The sequence below is a fragment of the Glycine max genome, chromosome 19, assembly GCF_000004515.6.
Source record: "Glycine max cultivar Williams 82 chromosome 19, Glycine_max_v4.0, whole genome shotgun sequence".
Taxonomy (NCBI): Eukaryota; Viridiplantae; Streptophyta; class Magnoliopsida; order Fabales; family Fabaceae; genus Glycine; species Glycine max.
This window is the reverse complement of record NC_038255.2, coordinates 41,731,322-41,757,354: the sequence shown is the minus strand read 5'-3', so window position 1 is coordinate 41,757,354 and position 26,033 is coordinate 41,731,322. Positions and strand designations below refer to the sequence as shown.

Sequence of the window (26,033 nt, the reverse complement as noted above, 5' to 3'; positions counted from 1 at the left end):
ATTTTATTCTGTAGTACTCTTATCTCCGACATTTCAAATTATTTAGCATCTCTCTGAAAGTTCTTACTCAGAATTAATATATTATTTTCTAAAATTTGCAAGAATATATATATATATATATATATATATATATATATATATATATATATATATATATATATATATATATATATATATACACACACACACTAAATGAACTCACAATACTAAATCTGCACATCTATATGCATCAGATACATAAGCTAGTTTGGTTAATTTTTCTGTTATTTGATCAATACAATAAAGAAGTATACCATAGTCTCATGTCCTTGTTAAAGAAAAACACTTCAACAGAACAAATAGTTTTGCTAACTATTATGCTAAAAGACTAACGTGGTTAAGAAACCAATAAATATAATTTTATATTAGATTTTTTATATTAAAAATCAAGTAGGGATACATTGATAACATTAAATGTTACTTTTCAATTTCAACTAATTTTTCTAATCCACTATTTTCTGTTTTTCTCACGCATGTATTTGGCCCCTATAAATAAGACAGTTCTCAGTCTAAAGACATCCTTAAAAAAAAAAAATACGATGTTAGTAGTTCTGTTTAATTTTGTATTCATGCATAATTAAGCACAATCACTAACCTTCGGCCATTGCTCTCCAAACGGTGCTCAAAGACTTAAATACACAGAATGCTTTTTAACAACCGTGACTGTTATTTGAAAATTATAAAGCTACTAGATACGTGAGTGAGAAAAACAGAAGATAGTGGCTGAAAAAAAATTAGGACTACTCAATATTTGATTTTTTAAAATAAAAAGCAAGTCTAACACGTTCTTCCACTTTTGATTTATTATCCAGTACGTGAAATGGTTAGCCAAACCTTGAAACAAATTAGGTACTAAATGGAACAGAGAGTTGAAACAATTTCCCACCTGAAGGAGCTATTTCCAATTAAATTCAAAATAGAAGGATTTTCTGGCCAGAGGCTACCCATAATTGTCACTGATTCGTAAGTTATCAAATAAAAGAAATAGAGAGGAAGACAAAATCACCCAAGGGACAGCAAACATACCTGTTTGCAGTCACCATATTCTGAAGTGTATCCAAAACATTTGTTAAAAATTAAAGAGAAGGGATACATGATATATCAGTTAAAACAGTTGTTTTTCATACATTTAAAATGTGGAAGAATGAGACTTCTAAGAAATCTACACATATATAAAAACAAAAAGACAATGCTAGTTTCTGTTATCAAAACCACACTTATATGTATAAATCTCATGAAAGTGCAGCACATATCTCATGCCTTAGCATTAGCAGGCTCATCATCTTCTTCAATTTCCCTACTCAAGTCTTCTTCTTCTTGCTCTTGAGCAGCACTGAGGCGGCGCTTCCGCAAATCAACTTTGGTATGGCTACCCATCCGAGTTGCCTTCTCTTCATCAATTCTACTAAGATCCTCTATCTCATCCCACTCAAGGTCCTCCTCCTCCTCCTTCTCATTCTTCGAGTGCTTATTTGCAACCAATGAATCTTTTCCATCATTTAATTTACTTTCCATTATCACAATCTACCACAGAACCATTCCTCTTATCCTCTTCATTGATACTTTTCTTAGTTCCATCACTCATCTTCTCAACAACCTCTTTGTTCTTGCCAGCCTTTGATTCTTCAACAGACTCATCTCCCTTGCTTTGCAATAAATCACCTCTCTTTTCTTCCTTAGACCCCTCCTCAGCAGACTTATGCATCTCTTCCACATTCAATCTATTTGTTCCATCCCCATGCAACACAGAATCTCCTTCTTTTCCCTTATTCTCATCTTCTTCTTCAACATCCCAACTCAACTCCTCCTCGTCCCTCGACATTCTCCTCACGAGCCTCGCCCTCACATCCTCAGCTTTCTTGAGCCTGTAAACTCTATAATAATACCTACACCAAAACGTGTCATGGTCAACAACACTGGGAACAACCCTCTTGTAAACACTCTCCATAGCCGCATTATCGTTTAAAAATCCTTCCATTTCGTCCCTCTTTTCTTCCAACGAAAACCTCGATTTCCACTCATTATACTCATCCGAATCCTCCGGCACTTCGGTGTAAGTGCTAACGTCACTCTGAATTGCACGAACCTGTGAGTCAAACCTACTATAGCGCTTCGAAATGAAGCTCTTTTTTTCTTTGGTGCCGGGGTTGTTTCTGTTATTATTATTATCGGAATCGAGATATGATGTGATGTGAGCGGTGCCTTTGGCGACGGTGTTTCCGAATTGGTCGATGACGTGGCCCACCGTCTCGAGGGAGCGGTGAGCGACCTCAATCTCCTTCTTCAAACCGGTGCCGAACTCCTGCAGGTCGCGACGGTAGGTCTCGATGATGGATTCCGATTTCGCCGGTGGAGGAATCGCGACTCGGTTCTTTGACTTGCGATTCGTTTTGGCGCGCATTGTAGGAGTCGGAGAAAACGGAGGTGAAGAAATTCATGAGACAGAAAGATTAGAATGTTTTGTGAATAAGTTTAATAATATATAAGAGATGGGAATCAGCTAGAGTGCTCGTGGGGTAATCATCAGCTAACACCCCTTAACCCAAGAAGCTTGAAAGATATAGTTCTTATGAATTTAAATTTAAATGATAAAATAAATAACAAACAAACTTATCTAATAATAGATTCATTCTAACTTCATTCAAATTAAAAGATAACTATTTACCTAAATCAAAACAAAATCATCAAATGTGAAATTAAATTAAAATCCTAAATGTTGTGTGATTATATCTTAATTTAGTTTACTAATTAAACCTTTGGTTTTATAAAGGTTTGAAGCGCATCGAGAAAAAGGAGAGGAGAAAAACAGAAATAGAAGAATAATAAATGGATTAAGAGTGAAGCTTGAATAAGGATTTTGATGGATGAGATTTGGTTTGGCTTTGGTGATGGGTGGCGGATGGAAGGTGGTGGTGCATAATAGGAGGGCTTCGTTCCAAGTGGGGCTTACCGACGACGATGCCTTCTAGTGGTTGGAGTATAAGGGGCTAAAATGAAGATACACATTTGTTTTTCATTTGCTTGAAAGTTTATATTCAAATGATAATGGAACTTAAGATTTGTATGTTTGTTATGTTATTTTACATACGATTTTGGTTTGATTGTTGTTTTGATTTACGGTCATTTCCATTGGTGGCGGTTTGACATATGGTTATAAGGGAGTGACACAAAGATTCTGTCATCGGGCATTTTTTTATTTTTAATGAGTGGAACCAGAAAAGCAAACTACACCCTCAAAGTTGACACCGATCGAAATGGCATAAGCTAAATAATAAGGGTCTAAGCATAGCTAGACAAGATGACTAAGTGACCAAGGCTTCAAATGAAGAAGAACCCTTCTTAGCTAGCCAACTTGCAAATTAATTGGACTCACGATAAACATGACCAAAAGATAGACTCCAAGGCTAGCTTCTGAAAGATCTGATGTGGTTGATGATTGAAGCATAAGGATGAAAAGAAGCACCAAAAGAAGTGTATGTTTAACTGTTTTAGGTAAATGGCCCTTCTAAATTAAATTATTCCAATCCCTCATAGGTGAGGCATGTGAGGTATGCTCAAACCTGATAACCATAAGTGGTATTGTAAGACCCTGATTGAGAATGGTCCTAAATAATAATATCATCCTGTTGATCATTTAGCACAATACTCATAAACTTCAGTTTTGTATCCTCAGAAAGAAGTGTAGCCAACATGTTCTAGTGCCATGAATTAAAACATCCTTCACTCGGAGAGCAATATTCGAAAGATGCACATAATCAAGGGATTGACAAATAGGTCTTTCATCTAAAATCTTGTCAAAGAATAAAGATACCTCCCCTTTGCCAATACGAACTCGAAACCCATCTTTGAGAAATTTGAGAGCTTTAATGATGGATGCACATGTGTACCAAGTACCATCCGTACAATCAGCTCTCATGAAATGAGTATGTTATAGGTATTTATCAGAAGCCATTTGAAACTAATGTCTGTGAGGCTCATGCATTGTTGACCACTCTTTCTTTCCCTACAAAGCAAAATTAGCATCTCTTGCTTCCCTGATGCCTAAACCACCTTTATTCTTTGAAGCTGTTATTTTGTCCCAACCAACCCAATGACATGTTTGCTTCCCTAAATGAAGTTTCTCAGCGTGAAATCAATCTCATCACAAATCCCTTGAGAAAACCACAATTTTTGCATAGTGTAATTTGGAATAGATGACAACACTGCTTTTGTCAAGGTAACCCTTCCAGTTCTATTTGAGCAATGCACCTTCCAACCCGCCAACTTTGAGTTGATACAGTCCAAAACAAAAGGCAAAGTCTTAATTCCTCACCCTACCTAACATCATAGGAAATCCCAATATATTTCCCAAAAAACTGTAAAAAAATGTAAAAGTTTAAACAACTTATTAATGTAAAATTTAGGTGTTTCAAACTTTAAGAAATTGTATAAAAAGCTATCACAAATTAAAACGTAGCAAGTTATTTGTTACGACAATGTTGTAACTAATATCATTACAGAGAGGGGGACAAAATTCACATTATCTTTTTTAGATATTAGGATCAAATTCATCAATTTGAAGTCGAAGTACAGAACATATATATATATTTTTCCTTTTTTTTTTTACCCCAACGATGATTCGAGATCATATAATGAAACAATTGAAATTGACTTATGTTCAAAGAATTCATTTTTAATTAAATGTAAGTTACTGTTTTTAAATTTAAATTAATGATAACATAAGTTACTATTTTTAATTGTAATCAAATTAATTATGATACAACTTAATATCATAAATTTATTATATAATAATAAATTTGATTACATTTATAAATGATAACTTCTATCAAATTAATTTAATTTTAATTAAAAAATATACTAATGACTATTAAACATGATAAATCATAATTAATTTTATTAATTTCAAAAAAGGTAATTTATATTTATAATAAATTAAAAATATTCATAAAAATACATTAACAAATCATAATTTCATTGTATATAAGAGGAGGTAGAAAAATTAAAAAAATGAAAACATGATTTTGTTTATAAAATGCACAATGAACTACCTTTCCCTTGTGTATTTTTTTACCCCCTTTTACACAATGGAAACATGATTTAGTTTGTCAATGGAGTCATGTTTTCGTGAAAAAGGTGTTTCTGAAAAGAAATATTTAAAACCCACTTATGTAGTGCCAATAGAGATAATTAATGTGCTAACAGTAGCACCCAATTGAAAGCCTGTTACCGGAAGGCCCATTTATTATATAAGCCCAAGCACCAAACTTTGAAAGAGGGAATTACAAACGGTGGTAGCAGTACAGTGTGGTTTAGGGTTTCTTCCTCAATTCTTCAGTGTTTGCGGAGAGAAAGAGAGAGCAATGAGAGAGATACAGTTACCCTTAAGCCAAACACAGAAGGTTCGTCTTCAGAAGGCTCTGGAACAGTTAGAGTCTCTGTCAACGAAGGTGAATTCCGATGCTTCGGTAATCATCGCCGATTCCATCCACGTCAACCACGAAGATGGCGTCCTCAAGGGACACGGAACCGCCGACCTCAACGGCGAAGTCGTCGCCACCCTCTGCGGCGTCGTCGAGCGCGTCAACAAACTTGTCTACGTTCGCGCGTTACGCTCCAGGTAATCTTCCTTCTTAACTTCTTAACTTTTTTTTTCTGTTATTATTTTCGCTACGAAATAATGTAATAACTCGTAGGTATAAACCTGAGGTTGGTGACATTGTTATAGGGCGTGTTGTTGAGGTACACCTTTTATTGAATCAGCAGTTTTACTTGCATTTGTTTTTTGTGCTTGTTGCTGTTCTCTCACTTAATATGATTTTATTGATTGTTGTGTAGGTTGCTCAGAAGCGTTGGAGATTGGAGATAAATTACAATCAGGATGCAGTTTTGCTGCTCTCTTCTATGAACATGCCTGATGGTGTTCAGGTATTTCATAACACACTTTTTTGGGGATGTATCTTACAATGATTTATTAGAATAGTATCTGGAATCTGTATGGCTTATAAATCTCTGTTTTTTAGAAAAATTGGGGTCATTTGGTTGTTCTTTATTTAAAATAAAAAGGTGTTTTGATTTAAGCAAAAATGTGTTTAATTGATTAAATAAAAATGGTGTTTTCTGCCCCAATTAAGATGAAAAATGGAAATCCTCTCATTCAGAATTATTCATATCCATGCTAGAGGCGGAGGACAGCTGTGGATGAGCTAAACATGCGCTGCATTTTCGAGGAGAATGATGTTGTTTGTGTAAGTCCAGTTGTGTTGTGTATACTGAAAATTACTTACATTATTGTATGAAGGAAATGACAGCTGATTATTTTCCGGACCTATGTATGTGACACAGGCTGAAGTTCGTGGTTTCCAGCATGATGGCTTACACCTTCAAGCAAGGAGTCGGAAATATGGAAAGGTATGTGGTCTTGAAAATTCTCATAAATCGTATTACTTTGTTTTTTACTTGCTTCTGTTTTCCCCTCAAAATGTAGTTGCAGATTGCATAAAGTAGACAGTAGTAAATGCAAATTCTCTTATGAAATGGGCATTGTTGCTTACAGATATAATAGTACACTGCTTCCAAGTCCCAATTATGTTTTCCTGATTGAGATACGAGGATTTCCTTTTGAAATGAGGGTAAATATAGTTTTAGTTGCCAGGGTGTTTACAGGGATTTTATAGATGACATGCAATATATTCTGGTTTTTTCGTCAGTGTTTTACTGTTACTAATGTCTCAGTTGTATGGCAGCTTAATAGAGGTCAACTGCTTACTGTCCCACCTTATTTAGTGAAGAGACAAAAACAACATTTCCATCATCTTGAGGAGTTTGGTATTGATTTGATACTTGGCTGTAATGGATTCATATGGGTTGGGGAACATGTTGAAGCCAAAGATGACATGATAGAAGATCAAGTGAGCCAATCTGATTCACAAGTTTTATTCCCTAATAAAAATTGTGTCAGTCTTGAAGAACAAGAGAAAAATTATACAATATTGGAGACAAGAAAATACATATCCAGAGCTGCTAATGCTGTTAGAGTATTGTCAACCTTAGGCTTCAATATTACATTGGAAATCATCAAGGGAATTATTGATCTAAGCCTATCTATGAATCTTGATATACACGATATGCTTGGTTCTGAGTTTTGTGTTCTGGTTGCCGAAAAAGAGGCTGAAAGGAGAAGCTCAATGAAAAAAAGGCGGTAGAAATGGAGGGGGCTTTTTGACTCAACAACTATAATTTGGTTTTCAATTTTACTAAATTAGTGTGACTCGTAAAGATAAAATTCCCAAGATAGTGTAAGTCATATTTCAGACTAGCAAAGTATAAAAGGGACTTGATATGGATGAAGTACGGAATGAATGTTTAAAGACGTTGGATTTTTTTGTTATGACCTTTCTTTTCTTTTCTAAATATTTCTACATATTTGTTTGAGATAGATAGCTATTTTTAAATAGAAAAAGGAAAAATGGTAGTTGTTGTCTAGTATATAAATCGAACAAGTATGATTTGGAAAACGGGACTTGCTATTTTTTTATATATAAAATTCAACCCTCGTTGATTTTACCAATAGCTTTGCCATGTTGGGCTTGCTGTTAGAAGTTTCAAGAGGTTGCTCGTGAGCAGTGTTTGCATGGCTGTGCAATTTATATGGGTTTATCTCTATATATGAGCTTGTGAAATCCAACCATCTTTTCATGAAATGAATTGCCTGGGAAGTCAACCCAGTACCATTATAATGTTGAACTTGCCGTTTGGCAGTTTGGTGCTTGCTCATTTGTAGGGTTTGTATTGTATTGGTTTATGTCTGATGAGTTTCTCAAATTCTATAATTAATACATGGGCAAATTGTTTGATTACATTGATCAAAGGGACCTTGTTTCCTGGATTTACTTGATATCATCAGCCTATGCCCAGATCGGGGATCTATGTGAAATTGTGTCTTTATCTGTGGCTGCATCCAGGATTGAGTTGAAATTAGTAAGATCCGAGGATGAGTAGATTTCAAGAGCTGGTATTGGCTTGATAGTAATGTACTTAAAATGAGAGAATATTGGCATTGCAATTTTGCTGCACAAAACTCACTTGTTAAAATATGCAAAGTGTGGCCCCTTGGATCAGAGCAACATTGTATTTTGATAAGTTGAGCGAAAGGAATTTGGTTTTATAGGGAGATTTTTTTTAATAAAAAAAACTAAATCAAGTTCACATTTTTTTTCTCTTGGATACGAAAATGGAGGTAAAAGTATTTTGAATTTCAACTCTATTTTTATCAAATGTTTTATTTCGAAAATTGCATTTGAAAACTAAAATCTCAACCACCTCTGATGCAAAATCTACATATCATGACTACGTTATATTTCATCTTTGGGAGATTCTTGATTACATTCTGAAATTTCAAATTTTCTGCAATGTGAGACACGGCGATAATACAATATGCAAAACTTTTGAAAACGACCTATAGCATTCTCTTCATTTGATAATAGGAAGGATGCAACGTCGGTATCTTACTGCCCTTGTAGATGCAAAGGCTACTCCATGAGAAATCACTCATCCAGGAGTTGGGGACCATGAAGTGCTACAAGGAATGTCACATCTCATTGGTGTGTGTCATAAAATTGAGATCCATGCGAAAGACGAGCCAACAAGCCTTGATAACTGTTAACAACCAAGTTTGGGTTCCTTAATCCGTTCTCTGAAGCCATCCAAACTGCAAGAGACATGCTTCAGGTAACAAGTTACAAGAAAGTAAAGCTAACAGCAAATCTAGACTACTTGAAAGTATATGTACCTTCCATGCGTACATTCCCAAGAAGGCTACTACATCTGCTGACCAAACAACAGCAAAGGACTTCCAAAAGAATGGGATTATAACATTGATCAATGGGATGAGGAGAAAAAGATAGTTGAGAGCTTCTTTCTCATTCTTTGAGCAATCTCGAGCTCGTAATGAAGGAATTGCTGCACAAATACAATGAATTGTATTCATCATAAATTCTTTTACATTAACTAAAGAATCATAGCAATTATGACACCAACAACAATGTATTTGACTCCTCTAAAGAGTGGAAGTGTTAAGTTAGTAGATGAGAAACTCAACTGGTGATATTTCAACATTTCATGATATATATCTGTATTTTCATGATATGTTATGTATATGTAACTAATATTAACTGTTGATTCTTTTTTAACAACTACGATTACTTTCTCCTCTGAAATGATCAAATCCAACAACAATAGTATGAAAAAGATTACTTACTTTATGACCAAATCCAACTACAATTAGTATGAACGAACTACTGAGAATAATTACATTTGGCTTCAATTTCAAATACAAAGCATTAATTATAAAAAAATACATCATCTTTAGAAGGTTCTGAAAAAATCTCATAAAACCGATCAGTGATCACTCAAACTTCCTAAAAAATGGTAAGTGGCAAAGCATGAAGCAGAAAGCAAGCAAGCACTTGTTGTTTCATACAACAATGAATCCAGAACGAAATTGGCAGGTAAAGAACTTACTGAACATCCAAATGGACCACATTCCCATTAATCTCCAAATGTCAGGTTCATCAGAAGGGAAGATGAGATTAAAAGACAAAGCTCCCCCCAACAACATTGAAACATACCCTTGAACCTCAAAAACACTGTACAGAACCGTTCCGGGCACTGCAGGGTTTTTTGTAGCCGTGGAAGCCCTTGGTGCAAAGGTAGCAGCAGTCTTCTGAGCAACCTGCCACATAACAAAACAAAAACATCAAAATCACCATCAATCTACTCTCACCAACATGCAAGCTCGAAAATTTCCAAGAAAGCGTGGACTTTTACGAACTGGGCATCCTTAAAATTTGACTTAAATTAAAATTCAAGGATGATTCAGAAATGGGAAGTTAGAAACCAACCTTTTTAAGTTCTTTGTCAATAGGAGAAGAAAAAGTGGATGTGTTGTCCTCGTTGGTGTTCTCTTCCACTTTCTTCTCCTCTGCAAGTTCCTCAACCACTGTTTGCGTGTCTACTTCATCAGAAGTGGCACGTGCGGAGAGTGTGGCAAGAACCGGAGAGTGTGACAAGAAGTTGGTAGCAACCGTGGAATGGAACCTCGGAAGGTTAAGGTTGGTGGTGATGTTTCGAAGCGGAGAGAGGAAAGAGTAAGGGACCCCACCAAGGTAACGGTTTGTAGAAGGCGGTGAGATTAACGTGTTCATTTTTTCTTTTTCTTTTTCTTTTTTTGAATTCTGAAATCAGATTCTCATAATCGGAAACTGAAAATCGACGACGATTGAAAAGAAGAAGGAAGATAAGGAATGTGAGGTGGAATTGGAACGAAGCAAAGCAGTGAGACGTCTAAACGACAACGTCCAGGAACCCGCTTAAAGTCTAACGGTCTGAATTTACTTGTTTCATCTATTTTCGTTGCATACTTCTAATTTCCTTTTTTTATATAGCTAATTAAGTTTTTATATTTTAAAAATAATTTAATTAATCTAGTCGTCAATTTTTTATTAAATTTTTAAAATTTTCCTCTTCTGTAAAAATATTTGAGGGTTAGCAATGAATTTAGGATAAAAATTAATTTGAAAAGTATTTTTTTGTAGAATTTAAAATCGTGATTTAAAGTGAGAAAAAAAATTGAATAAAACTTGATGTATTTATTAGTAAATTTTGAGTATAAGAGAGTATGGTTTAAATTAATCAACTCATTTGTAAAAAAAAATTATATAAAAGGTGAGAATTTGAAAGTAGAGTTAGAAGAAAAGTGACTAAGAGAATAAATTTGCTGAATTTTAAATGTAAAGATATTTTTTTGAAAAAAAATTTAAAGAGATTTAATTAGTTTAAAAAATTAATTAATCAAAACCATTCATAATTTAAATTGAAAAGATCAAAATTTTAATAATAACTTTGTATTATGTAATAATTTTACAATAATAATATATGAAAGGTAAACAGCCTGAGCATTCTAGTTTTACTTTTCTCTTTCTGTTTCATGAAGGGTCACATAAGAAATTTTTGATAGATAATTGTTTTGATTCAGCAAAAAAAAAAGATAGATATTTTGAAATGAAGATACCAATATCCAAAATCCAAAGCTTAATCTCATTGCTTAAGATTCTTCATCTACGGTAGGATGATATGTAAAAGAATATTATTACTAAAGTATATGACATTGATATCATCTGCAACAAAAGATATTTGGCTAAATCAAACTACAAATTTGTTGTTCTATAATACTAAACGTAATCCAAAATTAGAACGTAATTCAAAATTAATTATCAATTAAATTTTGGATTAGCACCTAATAACAACAGTCGATATGTCCGAGTGGTTAAGGAGACAGACTTGAAATCTGTTGGGCTTCGCCCGCGCAGGTTCGAACCCTGCTGTCGACGATTTTTCATTTTTATATTGTTTTGATTTTTAATCAATTTGTGTGAGCTGAATAATTGAAGGTGGATTCGTAATATAGGTTATTATTTTCATATACTTCACTTTTCTTCTATCTTTCTTCATTTCTCTTCGCATTATTTATTGGAAAAATATACTTGAAAACTTCAAATGCTATTTTTTTATGAGGGAAAGGAACCTAATTAAGTCCCAAACTAAAAAACTCGGATTAAACCTAAACATCTTCAAAAAAGACAAAAAAACCCAAAAGGATAAAAAGTCAAAGTTACATCAATCAACACCTTTAAAGAAATAAAAGAAAGCATCTAATAATAAAAAAAAGATAAACCTAAACCTCATATGTTATTTAATACCTAGTGAGAGAGAAAATTATAAATATAAGTTTATAATATGATAGGAAATTCTAAACATTATTACTCTTTTTATAATAACATCCAACGCTGAATAGCTTTCCAGATGGACTTGCCTTCGGACCCATCCAGTGCATGTTGTCTTCTAAGAAGGGTTACATATACATATCACCACATTCAGTTCGGGCATTATAAAATAAACCTAATTTATGACAACAATATGGGAAACTTATATTAAATTTAAGGCTGCATGTGTATAAATTAAACTCAGGACTCTTGAGCACATGTAATAGTATAGTTTTGGGATTCTGGCCCTTGTGCTGTGTACTTGAATTAAGCTTATGCATTAATAGTATAGTTTTTGGTACTTATTTTTTAAACTTACATATAAATTAAATAAAAGTTAAAAATATTTATTAAATGCAACCATAATTTTAATAAAAAAAAATATATAAGTTTTTTAACTTTATTTTTTCATTTATGCTTTTATAATTGTACTGTTTTTTTTTTAATTTACGTATCAAGTAAATAAAAAATAAACATAATAATCAAGAACTGGAAATAGAAAATATAGATTTTCTGTTAAACTAAAAATAATGTGTAGTTAAACAGATAAATTTTCAATTTCTAAATAAATGGTTGAAAATTAAAATTATACTTATTAATTTTATTAGAAAATAATTTAATTTAACTTAAAATGAATTTTGTAAACTATAAATAGAGAATACTTTTTTTTGCCAAAGAATAATCTCAAACCAACACATTATACATATTTATTAAATAAAATTAAAATTGTATTTAAAACAGAAAATACTTAAACTTTATAACTATATTTTTTCATTTATGTCTGTAATAATTATACTTATTTTTTAAATTTACTTATCAATTAAATTAAAAGTAAGCATAATAATCATGATCTGAAAATAGAAAATATAAATTTCAATTGATAACCACAATTTTAATTGTTAAATAGAACTACAATTTTAATAAAAATAAAAAATACATAATCTTTTTTACTGTATTTTTTCATTTATGTCCTTAATAATTGTATTTAAGAATACCGACTTTAACATTTGAACCAATGATTCATTGATTTTTAACTATATATTTTATATCTATGTAAGTAAGAATTATACTTATTTTTAAATTTACTTATCAATTAATTTAAAAGTGAAATAGTAATCATGAACTGAAAATAGAAAATACAAATTTTATTTTATATTAAAAATAATGGGTAGATAGATAAATCTTCAATTTCTTTATAATGGTTGTAAATAAAAATTATACTTATTATTTTTATGATTTTTTTAATTTAACTTAAAATATATATTTTAAACTATAAAATATAATTTTTTTCCCAAAGAATCATCTTAAATCAACACATACATATTTATTAAAGAAAACTACAATGTTAATTAAAAAATTGTATATAAGTTTTTGACTATCTTCCTTATTTTATGCTTTTAATAATTATACTTACAAAATATTGAATATTCGATGCATTAGATCCACTAATGAATTAAATATTTTATATAAAACATAGATACTAAAATATGGAAATATAAATTGTAATAGTAGTAATAATAGGATAAAAGGATAATAGAACAAAAAGTATTATCATGCATAGAAAATTTCAGAAAGAACATTACCAGAAAATCACTGTTCTCTGAACAGTAAATTATTAGCACCCTAAAGTCCCGTTAGAAATGCTATGTTATAGATTCGGACACGCTTAGCTAACCTCATGAATGATGTCAACTTAGGGGTGCTCAAGCTCAACTACCAGTCTTGTAGTTTCAGCTCGAGAGGAAAAAGGTGAAAATTTAAGCAAATAATAGTGTTCATTTCAGAACAATCATTGAGGCAATGAATGAGTTCTATCTGTCCAATCCACGGAATCTCAAAGAATATTTTATCTCTGATTCATGTCATGTTAAAATGGAATTATAATGATGGTAACTTTCATTGTGGAGCTGATGATCATAAAGGAGTGTCCGTTATAAAAAATAGGTTAAATTATTGTTTTTTTTAGTTTTTTTTCTTATAGTTTGAAAGTAATTCTTTTAGTTCTTATAAGTTACATTTTAACTCTCTTTTGGTTTCTATAATTTTAAAAATGATTTTTTTAGTTCTTATAATTTATATTTTAATTATTTTTTAGTTCTTATAATTTGAGATCTTTTTAGTCTTTATGTTTTATATTTTAATTTCATTTTAGTTTTTATTATCAAAATATGAGTAATATTATTAATTACAATTAATTACAAAAATATTAACAAATAATTCATAACTAATTTATCGTAAGATAATTTGTAATAAAAAAACAATTGATAATTTATAATTAATTTGTAGCTAATTATTTTTATATTTTTTTTAGTAAGGACTAAAAGGTAATTAAAATACAAATTATAAAAACTAAAAATATTACTTTCAAACTATATGGACTAAAAAAGAATTAAAATATAAATTATAAGAAAAAAAATATTTCTAAACTATAGAGACTAAACGAGAATTAAAATATAAATTATAAGAACTAAAAAAGTCATTTTCAAACTATAAAGATTAAAAATATAAAAATCATAAAACTATAAAAATCAAATGAATAATTTAACCTAAAAAGTAATAGGCTAACTAGCTATAAAGTGGTGTAATGTCACAAAAGAGCATCAAGTATATGACTGTTAGAATGCGACCCCTATAAGCTGACGGTGAAAAAATTACTTAGTCACGATGCGGGATATGTGTTCCTTACACACGCTGGCCAGCGTCATGTTACATTGCATTTGTAACGGCAAAACGCTGGCCTCATTTTAATATAGTATAATTATATGTACCATACATGCACGTTCTCTAATAATAATGCATGTTTACCCCAGCTCATTCACAGTTTACTCTATATACCCTTTACAGAGCTGGAAGAACACCTAATTAGAGGATGAAAAAAAGATACTATATATGTATTACTCTATTCACATATCTGAAGTGTTAAAAATCATTAACATTGAATTGGACATTCATAAACAGTTAGTTAGGTTACAAGATTATAAACATATCTTAAATATTCTATATATGTATTACTCTATTCACATAGTCAAAAATTGAAACCCTTGACATATGCTTGAAGAATTCAAATTACTTTACACTTGTGTCACATTCTTAAATATTCTAGTATTGTAATGTAGTATATGAATATAAAGTGGCCTCATATAAATAGTTATAGACTTGTAGTGAAAGCAACTTCCAACGGCCAGACCGTAACTTGGTTTTAAGAATAAAAAGTTCGTCAATATGCCGAGATCTTTCTGAGCTTTGAAGACCAAATTTATGCATTTGGCATCTTATTTGATACGTCAAATCCAGCTAGACCCACATATTAGTTCATAGCAATAAATATACATTACTTTGCATAATCTTCATTTTTTAAAACAATTAATGATTTAAGTGGGTACTATTTGCCGACATTTTGACGTTGGTTTCCCCTCTTTAAAATCATTTATACTACGTTATTCAGGCAGATAAGTACCTATGAGCCTGTTGAGCCACTGATTCCAATCAACGATATGTACATTGAGACCCCTGTTCATATCTTTCTTTTTCAATCTTAATCTCATGCTTCAATATTTTCTAGTGACAGCACGTGATCTACATAACTAAATTACATTTTACATGTTACATGTTGCTGATATAACGTTTACAAACAGACCTCTTCTGTTAGTTTCATTGATGTCTTATAGTGAATGGAGGTCAAATCTTATAATGTGTCTATTTTCTTATTGTAAAATTAGCGCTGCATCTTGATGTAATGGGCAGGCCGGGGACGGTACCTCTTGTACTCCCATCTTTTAATAATTTTTTCTTCATCTAAAAAAAAGTTTAATACTCAGTCTTAGAACCTATATGTATAAGAAAAAAATTATCTTGTACTTAAATATAAATAAATTTAACTAATTTTTTTTATTTAATATTATCACTCCTAAACCATCATTTATTTAATTCTAATGTTATTTTCAATGTTTCTCTTTTATTCATGATAAAAAATTTTAATAAATAATATTTTAAAAATAATCTTATTTTTTACTTGAGATTAAAAAAATTAAATGATATCAACTAATTTTCTTTAGTGTAAAATCAATTATTTTTGTTTATATGAGCCCAAAGCAAATATTAGGCTTCAATTAACTATACAAAAGTCAAAGAGGTGAATATGTAAAAATATCATTAATTAATTAAGACAGTTAGTTTTGGTTTTAGGTGAAAGATTAGAGTGTCCTTTAATTCATTAGATTCTCACTCACGATGTGTGATTGTCATTGGTCTAAAAGAATTTTACATACAATAAAAATTGAACATTTTTTTATTGAAGATAATTATACTTGAATCAAGTAAAATTTTCTTTACAAATATTTAATATAATTATATACTAACACTTGAACTTGAGATAAATTTGAAACAACCTACGCCAGTTGATCCACTTGATATTTAATGGCTTCTTGTTTTTCTCATAGTATATCTTCTTTAAGAAAATTTTAATTGTCTTTTTCTTAAAAGATATTCTAATTAACATCGATCATATGTATTTATAATTGCTTATCTTCTTATGAAACTAAACGAGAAAAGACAAAGCCAATATTAAATGTAAAATACCGAAGAATGCAAAGTGAAGGTGATGATGAGTTGAGGCTGAGGTCCCCGCTTCAACTAACATGATGGGGTTTTATCACATAAAATCTCACTTGTCAATGTTGTCACCATTCCTAATTCTTTAGATTATTTGGAATGCTCATGGGAGAGGGGTACGTACCGGGGGTTTCAACTGTCACGTGACGTGGCGTTCCAAATAAGAATCTCTTTTCCATGGCCATAATTAAGCAGAGTTGTTGGCTCACAGTCATGTTAATTGTTATTTCTTTGTTTTTCCTTAATTGGTTTCTTGTATTGTTTCAATCAAATTAGGAAAACTAAAAGAATAAGAGTACTTTTAGCTAAAAGGCAACAACACTGAACTTTTGTACAAGTCATATACCTTATGATTGTATTCATGATTGTGCATTTTATATGCATATAAACTATATTAAGTAAACTTGTTTCCCTAGATGGCTAAGGACACTAGTGTCATTTGCTAAATAAAAACAACTGAAGGAAGCCAATTATCTTTTCCGGAGCAGTTGAGGCCTGACATTGTCAATATGGCATGTTCCAGACTTCCAGTCCCACCCATCTGTTTTTTTTTTTCAACCGAATAATAAAACTACTTTGCATTATTGATTAAACATGGAGAAAAATGTAAAATGAAATAAAATTAAGCGAGTGCCAAATGTCACCCGTTCATTTCCACGAATCCACTTTGTAGTGGTGAGCTCATTACATGCATGCCACGGACACATAGAAAGATGACACTATCACTGAAAAATAAATAGAAAAAAATCACTTAATTGAAACCCAAAAAAAAAAAAGAAAAAAATCACTTACCTTTAACAAATGGCGACGATCGTATGAGCCATCTTGTGGCAATGGCAGGTCCTTTGCATGCTTGCAAATATCAGAACCCTAGCTTCTTCAATTCACACCATTACAAGTTGCAAAATTAGAATTAGAAAAAAGTGCATTTTCAATTATCCACTAGATTTTAAATTCATTGCTGGGGTTTGATTAAATTATATATTATTATATATATAAGTAATACTTATATAAAAATATATGTATGCTAATAATATTAATTTTGAAAATTTTATCAACATATTAAATATAATTATATTAAAATTAAAAAGATAATTAATTATATTTTTAATCGAGCATATGTTGTGTTATAAAATGTTAGGCCTATTGAAATTTAAATTTGTTTATTTATTCTCTAAGTAATAATACGTGAAATGTATAAATTTTAAAAAATATTTAAATAGTCAACCGTTTAAAAACCCAATTTGATAAAGTGTTGGGAATTTAAAATGATATGATTATAGATTAATATGGAATTTTTAGATGTTTTTTATGTATAAGAATGGAAGATGAATAAAAAAAATTACAGCAATTAACACATTTGTTAAACCAACTTTTGATATGATGTTTATAAATAATAAAGACTAAGATACGAATTAAAAGTTGTCATACAAAATCAAACAAATAATTAAACCAATCGTTTCAAAACACACTCTTTAATAATTGGTTTCTAAAAATATCACATTTTGGTCTATATTATCCCCATCTATGCCACACTTGCTCACCATAAAAATAAAGAAAACATAGAACTAGTCTCTAATATCACACTCACCCATGCTTTGAAGCACAAGCGAGACTTGAAAACTCTATCTCATTTCTCCACCATGCTTAAACTCCTCAACAATAACCTCCGTCGCCTCAGCTCCCACCTCCGCTGGTCCTCACGGCGTCGTTTTAAGCCCAAGCTACGCTTCACCAAGCCCACTCTCGAACCTCACACCGAACCTTCTCCTCCTCCAACGAAACCAATACGAATCGCAACGTTCAACGCCGCATTCTTCTCCATGGCACCGGTGCTTCCCGAAGCAGACGACAAAACCACCACCTCCTCGGACGACAACATAGGACGAGCGAAGTCACCCTACGATCGACCGCGGAGCATTCTGAAACAGTCGCAGCCTCCTTTGCTGGGGAAGTCAAAGCTGAGAGTGTCCATCAACTTACCCGACAACGAGATTTCGCTGCGCCAAACGAGCTTCTCCGAACACGAGAGATCGAAATTAGGGTCGTTGTCGTGGTCGTGGAGTTTCGCCGAGGGAGGAAAAGAGAGGCAGAGAAGAACGGTGGTTGAAGTTCTGAGAGAGCTAAACGCCGACGTTTTGGGCTTGCAAGACGTGAAGGCGGAGGAAGAGAACGGGATGAAGCCTTTGTCGGATTTGGCGAGTTCTCTGGGAATGAATTACGTCTTCGCCGAAAGCTGGGCTCCTCAATACGGCAACGCCGTTTTGTCCAAGTGGCCCATTAAACGCTGGAAGCTACAGAAAATCTTTGATCACAACGATTACAGGTAATTATCTAATTACTCCATTATTATTCTTACTTGTCTCTTTATATTTATATATGTATTTATTCATAAAGAATTCCACACCTGTTTTATTGTAATATTTATTGGTTTATCATCAAAATTATTTATCACTTAATTAACATCAGTATTTCATCAAAATCTTAATTGCGTTTTGAACTTCTTCATACTTTTCTGTGGAACGACATTGCTTCCATGTCGTTTAGGCATAGCGTGGGTTTCTTTCTTGTATTTGCACTGGTATTGTTGAAAAGAAACACGCGTACCAACTATGATAATAGCTGTATGCACTATGCGGCGATGCAGAATGTCCCCACCTAAGCTTTTGTGTTGTCTGTCACCTATGCTATGCATGTATATGTTCCTTAGAGATTGACATTTTCTATCAACATTCTTCGGAACGAATTTATGGATGATATAGACTGAGACCAAATATTTAAGGGGTAATTTGATGTGGGGAAAAAAATTCTATTTAAAGGAAATTTTTTTAAAATTAGTGTGACTCTTACATTATTTTTTTTTACTTTTTTAAATATATATATTTTTTATTTTCTCTTCCACACCATCAAACCTACCCTAAATGAAGCAACATCAACATCAATGTCTACGGCTTTGCCTCTACATAAGATTTTTTACTTCACTTTCTGGATCTTGTAGAACAAATTTATTTAATACTTTGCTTAAATATATTTTTTTCCTGATAAGTTAGCATTTTTTTTTATTTTTACCTCTTTTAAGTTTATTTTTTTAATTTACTTCCTATATGTGGACTTTTTCTAATTTTAATATATTTTATTCATTTTTAATCCATCTAACTTTAAGTTTTTTCATTTTTGATTCTTATAAGATTATAATTTTTTATTTATAGTCTCCATAAATTCGTACTTACAAAGATTAAAATATAAAAAATGAAAAATTACATGAATAAAATATCTTGTAGAAATTAAAATTAAAAAGACATAAATTTACTGAAATTAAAATTAGAAAAAAAAATAAACTTACAGTAAAAAAAATAGTAACTTAAAGAAACAAAAATGTATTTAATGCTTAATACTTTTCATATTCTCGCAGTTTTTAACGCTCGTAGTCTATTTCCTTGAAAAATACAAGGTTTAATTACAATTTTAATATTTTTATTATTCCCATCTTGTAAATTTGGTTATTCTTTTTTTTCCACATTTGATCTTACCCTTTAATTATCTAATTTTTTTTCATCCGGCAATCTAACATTTAATTATAGAATATCACCTCAACATAAATGTACTGACATAACATTTTCATTAAATATTAGATGAGAAGTTAATAGATAAAATAAAATTACACAATTAAAATAATAAAAAAATAAGTTCACAAAAAAATGGAAGAACCAAATTTTCTCAAATGACGATAGTAAGAGAATACTAAAATATTTAATCGAAATTATAACCATGCTCTTGCAACAAGTTGCTCCTGTTTTTCTTTTAGGAGCAGAGACGGCTTAATAAAATAATTTTATGGTTGGTATCAGGTAAATTTGTACAATGCATTGTTCGTAAAAAATTTCATCATTTTCGAATAGCTAGATGCCTAATTTGCCTGATCTCAATTTCATAATGATTAGAAGTAAGAAATCTGTTTTACTTTACTCCGAAGGTATTTGTTGCTAATGTGACCACATGTTAAACAATGATTATGGAAATAGAAATGCAGCCTGTGAAAAGTTTAAACTTGAAAACAATTTAGCTAGAACAAATACAATAAAAGGAAATGTCTTTGGAATTTGAGGGTTAGAGAATGACTGAGCAACAAGGTTGAATGTGACAAGCAACAAATTGTAATTTTATGGCAACAGGAATGTTCTGAAGGCCACTATCGATGTACCCCAAGAAGGTGAACTCCACTTTTACTGCACCCACCTTGATCATCTTGATGAGAATTGGAGAATGAAACAGATAAATGCAATAATTCAATCTAATGATGAGCCACACATTTTAGCTGGATGCCTTAATTCGCTCAATGAATCAGATTATTCCGAAGAAAGATGGACAGATATTGTAAAGGTATATATATCCAGCAGAATCTCAATTCTTTATTTACTTTTTTATATAAAATAAAATTATTAATTTCAATCCATTGGTTCATTTGTGTCTAGTACTATGAAGAGATGGGAAAGCCAACACCGAAGGTTGAAGTGATGAAACATCTCAAGAGCAGACACTACACGGATGCTAAGGACTTTTCAGGGGAATGTGAGCCTGTTGTCATGATTGCCAAAGGACAAAGTACAACAACAATCTCTTAAGCTTTAATTTTACGAAAGTTCAATTTAACCCTTTGGCTTTTGGAATTTCAACTTTGTTCTTATACTAAGTTCTCTAAAATTAAATTATAATTATTATGCAGGTGTCCAAGGGACATGTAAGTATGGAACTAGGGTTGATTACATATTATCTTCCTCAGATTCTCCATATAAATTCGTTACTGGATCCTACTTAGTCCTTTCTTCCAAAGGGACTTCAGATCATCACATAGTGAAAGTTGATGTGGTAAAAGTAAATAGTAATCCTCAGGAAAATCTGACAAAGAAGCAGGGACAACCAAGACAGAAAGTTGCAAGAATAAAACCAAGTCCATCGAAATGTATATGGAAAACACACACCGGAGATATAGATTGAATTATTTTCTTTCCTCATTTTTTTTTATTAATGCGAATATACTTTGGAGATGGAGCAGTTAATTTTTTTCCTGCTTTCTAATTGTGTTCTGTATATTCTTCAAAAGAATTATATGAAATAAGCGTGAGATATGACAAGTTACACATTTGTTTTTTTAATTTTTGGGATTTGCTCAGACTCTTAAACTTTCAGTTGGAAAGAGAAATAGACAATACCCAAAATGATTACATTTTAGCATTTGAAATACACAATACACTTCGAAATACTTGTTTTTTTTAATCGGTTTAAAAAAACCTTAAACATTATTTATTACGGGACGAAGAAAATATTATTGTGGCTCCCACAAAAATATTGTGTATTTCCCTATCCAATTAGAAAGAATCAGACTCAAAATATTACAAGATGAGAAATATTAGTAACATATTTTCACTCATTCTTTTAAATACACATCCTCTTGATTGAAATTTCTTAAAAATTATAAAAAATTGTGTGATTCATCTTATTTAATGACTCCATGAAATGATTTTGTAATTTTTAAAAAATTTCAATCCATTAAATGTGTTAAGGATAATGTTAAAGAATGTGTTTCTAACACTTATTTTATAAGATTTATGTAAAAAAAATACATTCTAAATATTTGAGCTCATTAATTATTTACAAATATATGCATTGTAATATACATTTAGAGAGAAAAATAGAATTAAAAAAAGAGTTTAAAGCTTGTGTATTATCGGTATAAAATAATTTTATATTATTACTTAGTCACAAATCACTATTTAAATTATTTTAATATAATTATTTTAAAAATTCACAAATTTATTATACATATAAATTATGATTAGATGATTGTATAAAATCTTTTCATTGTATAATTTTTTTAAAAAAAAAAACGAGAGGATAATAAATAATATAATATAATAAAAAAAAGACTTAATCGTACTGTTGATCTTTTAGATATTATAATCATATGATTTTAATCTTTCATATTTTCATTATATCACTTTGATTTTTCAAGTATCACAAATATGAATGATTTTAATACCTTAAATTTCAATTATGTGCATTGAAGCTTAGGCATCAATTTTGCGATTTTAATTTTCAAGAGTATTTTAATTGTGTGATATTTGTTTCCAAAAATTAATTCCAATCACACCATTCCTCTTAATCTCTCACCTACTAAACAAGGGGTTAATGAAAATATGAAATGTTTAAAGTGATAGGAGTAAAATATTGATGTATCATTCCTCATTTGAGCCATCATTCATGCATGCAGATCGTACCAAAGAAGCCGGAAGATGATGCGGGTTAGAGAAAAACAGAGACTCCAATCCCAAGAAGTTGGGGCCATTGCGGTTCCTGTCATGTAATGTAAGGATTCACATTTCATGGTTCACTTGGATATATGAACAACCTTTTCACCTTTGACTAATTGTCAACACTTAACACAGTAAATTTCTTACTAGTAGTATAGGTTAAATATTTTCATAATTAATTTAAACATTAGGATGATTTTTAGTCGTCGTTATATTTGAATTAATTATTCTTGAATAAAAAACATTAACGGTGTTAATGTGACATTGATGATAAAATCATTTTAAATTCCTTCACAATAAAAAATTAAAACAAAATTTTTAAAACATAAAATATCATAATAAAAAATATATAAAAATATAATGGATGAAATTTATTATTATCTTTGGACCGAAATATATACAAAAAAATTATGTTTAATGGTAAAATATAAGTAAATTTTAATCAAATCTCTTATGTTTAATGATATTATCTTTAAAATAATTTTTATTTTATTAGAATTTTATTTTTAATAATTTTTTTTGTCCTAAATATAATTAAATGTAAGAGTACGTTAGAAAATGAATTGATTTTTTTATTAAGACTGCTAACATTAAATAATATTAACTATTTTTTAGTTAAAGTGAATTAATTTTTTGAAAATATTTCAGGCGGAAGGAAATAATATATTTTAGCCATAATTTTATCCGAAGGGTGATCTAATATTTATTCTAGTTTTGAACTTGCAAGTAATACTAACGCGTCAGATTTTGCATCTATCTTTATGATCCTTGGCGTGATACACATAGTATTAGAAGAACACAAAATCTCCTTGTAATACTGTTTGTTCCCTTCTGTTCAAAGTCAAAACTCGATGCAGAAACTTGAACCAACACCACCAGTGCACTTTCTACAATCCTTCAAGAAGGATCCTCTTCTTCATCTTCATCCATCAACTTTCACACGTGTCGTGCCCTTGTCTTCCTATCAATACTACGTTGACTACATTAACCAGATGACCCTTTTCTCTCCGTTGACCCTCTCTGCTACTCACTAAATCCCTCTCTATCTTCGATCGTTGTTGTTTCTCCTTGCAAATCACACACATCATCATCATTTATCCCTCACTGTTTCACACTGCTCAAACCATCATCTTGTAACAAATACTTAACTATGGTTATAGGCTTGACATTCTTGCAATTGGAGATCTTTCTAAGAAACACGGGCATCTCCATTTATGTCACACGCATTTTTTATATCCACACATTCAGACACTTTCAACATTTCTTATAGCTATTTTATTGACCTAAACACTTAGTTATCATCTTTATATAATTAATACACTTAAAAACATAAAAAGGTTGGTTTTAAAAAAATAAATATACCATCAATTTAAATATTTTATTATATATTACTTATATTTTATTTGATTAAAATTTCTCAATTTATTTGATGTTTCTATCTAATATTTTAGATATTAGTTGTGTTGAAACGTCCGTATCCGTAGTATCGTATCTTGTACTCATAACTCTCTTCATCTGATAGAATGATCGGTTAGATTCACTCTAAGCAAAAATCGATTGAAAAAGTCAAGCAACAACATGTAGCTTTGGATTTTTCAAGCTTGAACGCCAAATCAGACATTATCTCATGGTTTTTTATCCCTGAAAATTGTGGGATGTAGATGATAAGTTATTGGTTTTTGATTTGATAAAATATATCTGTTTTTATTCTTAATTTTAAAAAAGGGAATTGTTTGAAATATACCCTCAAGCACATTTTTAGGACACAATTTTTATTATTAGTTGAAATTTATAAATAAAAAAATAGAAAAGTGAGCCCACTTAATATTTAATGAATTTCACTCTTGATTTTGTGGTTTCTAATAAATTTTAATTTTCACCCAAAAAATAAATTTTAACCAATAATAAGAAATTGATTAGAAAAAAATGTATTTCAAAATATGTTGGTAACTCTTTCAAAAAAATGTCAATTTATCACTTTATTTCATGATTTGAATAAAAACTCATTTTTCATATTTTCTATACAAACTTTTAAAATTAAAAAATGGCATTTTTGTAATTAAAAACAGAAAATGTTTATTCACAAAGATTCAATAATTTTCTCATGCTGAACACACAAACTTGAGAGATTCACCATCGAACATTTCTTGCAACAAGGTTTCTTTTGTTATTGTACGTTTTATTAATGCTTTTCGGGCACTTAAATTTGATTGACATAATTGATGTCTTAATTTGCTTCCTCAGCTCGGGAACAAGCTCAAGCACCATGAAACCGAAATTGATCCCCTACTTTGATTCAAGCCTTTCCAAGGCTGCCTCCTTCATTGGTCACAGAGGAAGTGTTGCTGTTCGTCAAAGGTGAACCAATCAAATAAACTTTCATTTCAGCCAAAATTTGAAGGATATATTATGTTTGTTCAACAAGATGAGTTTTAAATTTAAACTCTTGCAGGCTATTTCCTCCAAGGCCAGAAGTGAGCAAGATCCTATGGTTTCTCTATGCTGAGAACATTACTACCACTAAATGTGGCTTGAAAGTCATGACTGCCTCTACATACCCTTTGCAAAGTGGTAATGCTACCCCTCAACAACTTGCAACCTTTTCCAGTCCCCTAGAAGTGATTCTTGGAACTCATGTTGAGCATCAAATGTACTGCCACCTTCTATATGGCCTTAGGAATCTTGACCTTATAGATGGAATTACAACCCCTTATGCCATAGGCTTGATTAAAGCATTTGGTTTTCTGGAGTCCAAGTGGGAGCGGATATGTGATGATCTTGACCATTGATTTCCATGTAATGAAATTTCTGAGGGGGCAATGAGGAAAGCTGTGACTAAGACAGTTGGTGGACCTCAGCCAGAATAGGCAAATAGAATAAGGTTAATTTGTGAAGGTAACGACTGGGGTGGAATTGTGTATAGATTGTGACCAAACATTCGTTATATTAGGAATGTTACCACTGGAAGCATGAAGCAGTACTACCAAAAGCTCAAGTACTATGCAGGAGAGGTACCTATTTTAGGAGGAGATTACTTTGCTTCAGAGTACTGTGTTGTCTTAAATTTAGACATAATGCAACCCTCCGAGACAACACGGTTTGTGATGCTTCCAACTTTTGCCTACTTGAGTTTCTTCCATTTAACATGAAAGAGGACAAAGATGTTAGCAAGGGAACTATGGACTATAGCAGTGTAGAGGTTGGGAAGATGTATGAAGTGGTTGTTACTACTTACCGAGGATATTACCGATACCGT

At 31.1% G+C, this 26,033-nt stretch overlaps 3 protein-coding genes, 1 non-coding gene and 1 pseudogene across 4 annotated transcripts; 3 read left to right on the top strand and 2 right to left on the bottom strand.

The window, feature by feature from the left end:
- Window positions 1-1,063: 1,063 nt before the first annotated feature.
- LOC100775611 (BSD domain-containing protein 1-like) lies at window positions 1,064-2,549 on the bottom strand (annotated as a pseudogene).
- Window positions 2,550-5,317: 2,768 nt separating this feature from the next.
- LOC100776358 (exosome complex component RRP4 homolog) lies at window positions 5,318-7,426 on the top strand. Its single transcript, XM_003554189.4, has 6 exons — window positions 5,318-5,656; window positions 5,733-5,778; window positions 5,875-5,964; window positions 6,219-6,284; window positions 6,382-6,447; window positions 6,783-7,426. The coding sequence occupies exons 1-6, from the start codon at window positions 5,400-5,402 to the stop codon at window positions 7,239-7,241; spliced, it is 984 nt and encodes a 327-aa protein (XP_003554237.1). The 5' UTR covers window positions 5,318-5,399; the 3' UTR covers window positions 7,242-7,426.
- A 935-nt stretch (window positions 7,427-8,361) lies between these two features.
- Window positions 8,362-10,446, bottom strand: LOC100775266 (protein RESISTANCE TO PHYTOPHTHORA 1, chloroplastic). Its single transcript, XM_003554187.2, has 4 exons — window positions 9,939-10,446; window positions 9,559-9,769; window positions 8,828-8,997; window positions 8,362-8,746 (listed from the first exon to the last, which is right to left on the bottom strand). Exons 1-4 carry the CDS (start codon window positions 10,239-10,241, stop codon window positions 8,720-8,722), a joined length of 711 nt encoding a protein of 236 aa, XP_003554235.1. The 5' UTR covers window positions 10,242-10,446; the 3' UTR covers window positions 8,362-8,719.
- An 898-nt stretch (window positions 10,447-11,344) lies between these two features.
- Window positions 11,345-11,426, top strand: TRNAS-UGA (transfer RNA serine (anticodon UGA)). Its single transcript has one exon. It is a non-coding gene; the product is annotated as a tRNA-Ser (tRNA).
- A 6,475-nt stretch (window positions 11,427-17,901) lies between these two features.
- On the top strand, window positions 17,902-21,605 carry LOC100820515 (uncharacterized). Its single transcript, XM_006604351.2, has 4 exons — window positions 17,902-18,795; window positions 20,642-20,849; window positions 20,942-21,071; window positions 21,193-21,605. Exons 1-4 carry the CDS (start codon window positions 18,113-18,115, stop codon window positions 21,462-21,464), a joined length of 1,293 nt encoding a protein of 430 aa, XP_006604414.2. The 5' UTR covers window positions 17,902-18,112; the 3' UTR covers window positions 21,465-21,605.
- Window positions 21,606-26,033: the final 4,428 nt, after the last annotated feature.

Coding starts and splice junctions, on each gene's coding strand:
- LOC100776358 (XM_003554189.4), top strand. CDS start 5,400: ATGAGAGAGATACAGTTACCCTTAAGCCAAACACAGAAGGTTCGTCTT. Junction 6,285..6,381: donor AGGAGAATGATGTTGTTTGT/GTAAGTCCAGTT, acceptor TATGTGACACAG/GCTGAAGTTCGTGGTTTCCA. Junction 6,448..6,782: donor GGAGTCGGAAATATGGAAAG/GTATGTGGTCTT, acceptor GTTGTATGGCAG/CTTAATAGAGGTCAACTGCT.
- LOC100775266 (XM_003554187.2), bottom strand. CDS start 10,241: ATGAACACGTTAATCTCACCGCCTTCTACAAACCGTTACCTTGGTGGG. Junction 9,770..9,938: donor TTGACAAAGAACTTAAAAAG/GTTGGTTTCTAA, acceptor GTTATGTGGCAG/GTTGCTCAGAAGACTGCTGC. Junction 8,747..8,827: donor TGGGAATGTACGCATGGAAG/GTACATATACTT, acceptor TGTCTCTTGCAG/TTTGGATGGCTTCAGAGAAC.
- LOC100820515 (XM_006604351.2), top strand. CDS start 18,113: ATGCTTAAACTCCTCAACAATAACCTCCGTCGCCTCAGCTCCCACCTC. Junction 20,850..20,941: donor GATGGACAGATATTGTAAAG/GTATATATATCC, acceptor ATTTGTGTCTAG/TACTATGAAGAGATGGGAAA. Junction 21,072..21,192: donor CATGATTGCCAAAGGACAAA/GTACAACAACAA, acceptor ATTATTATGCAG/GTGTCCAAGGGACATGTAAG.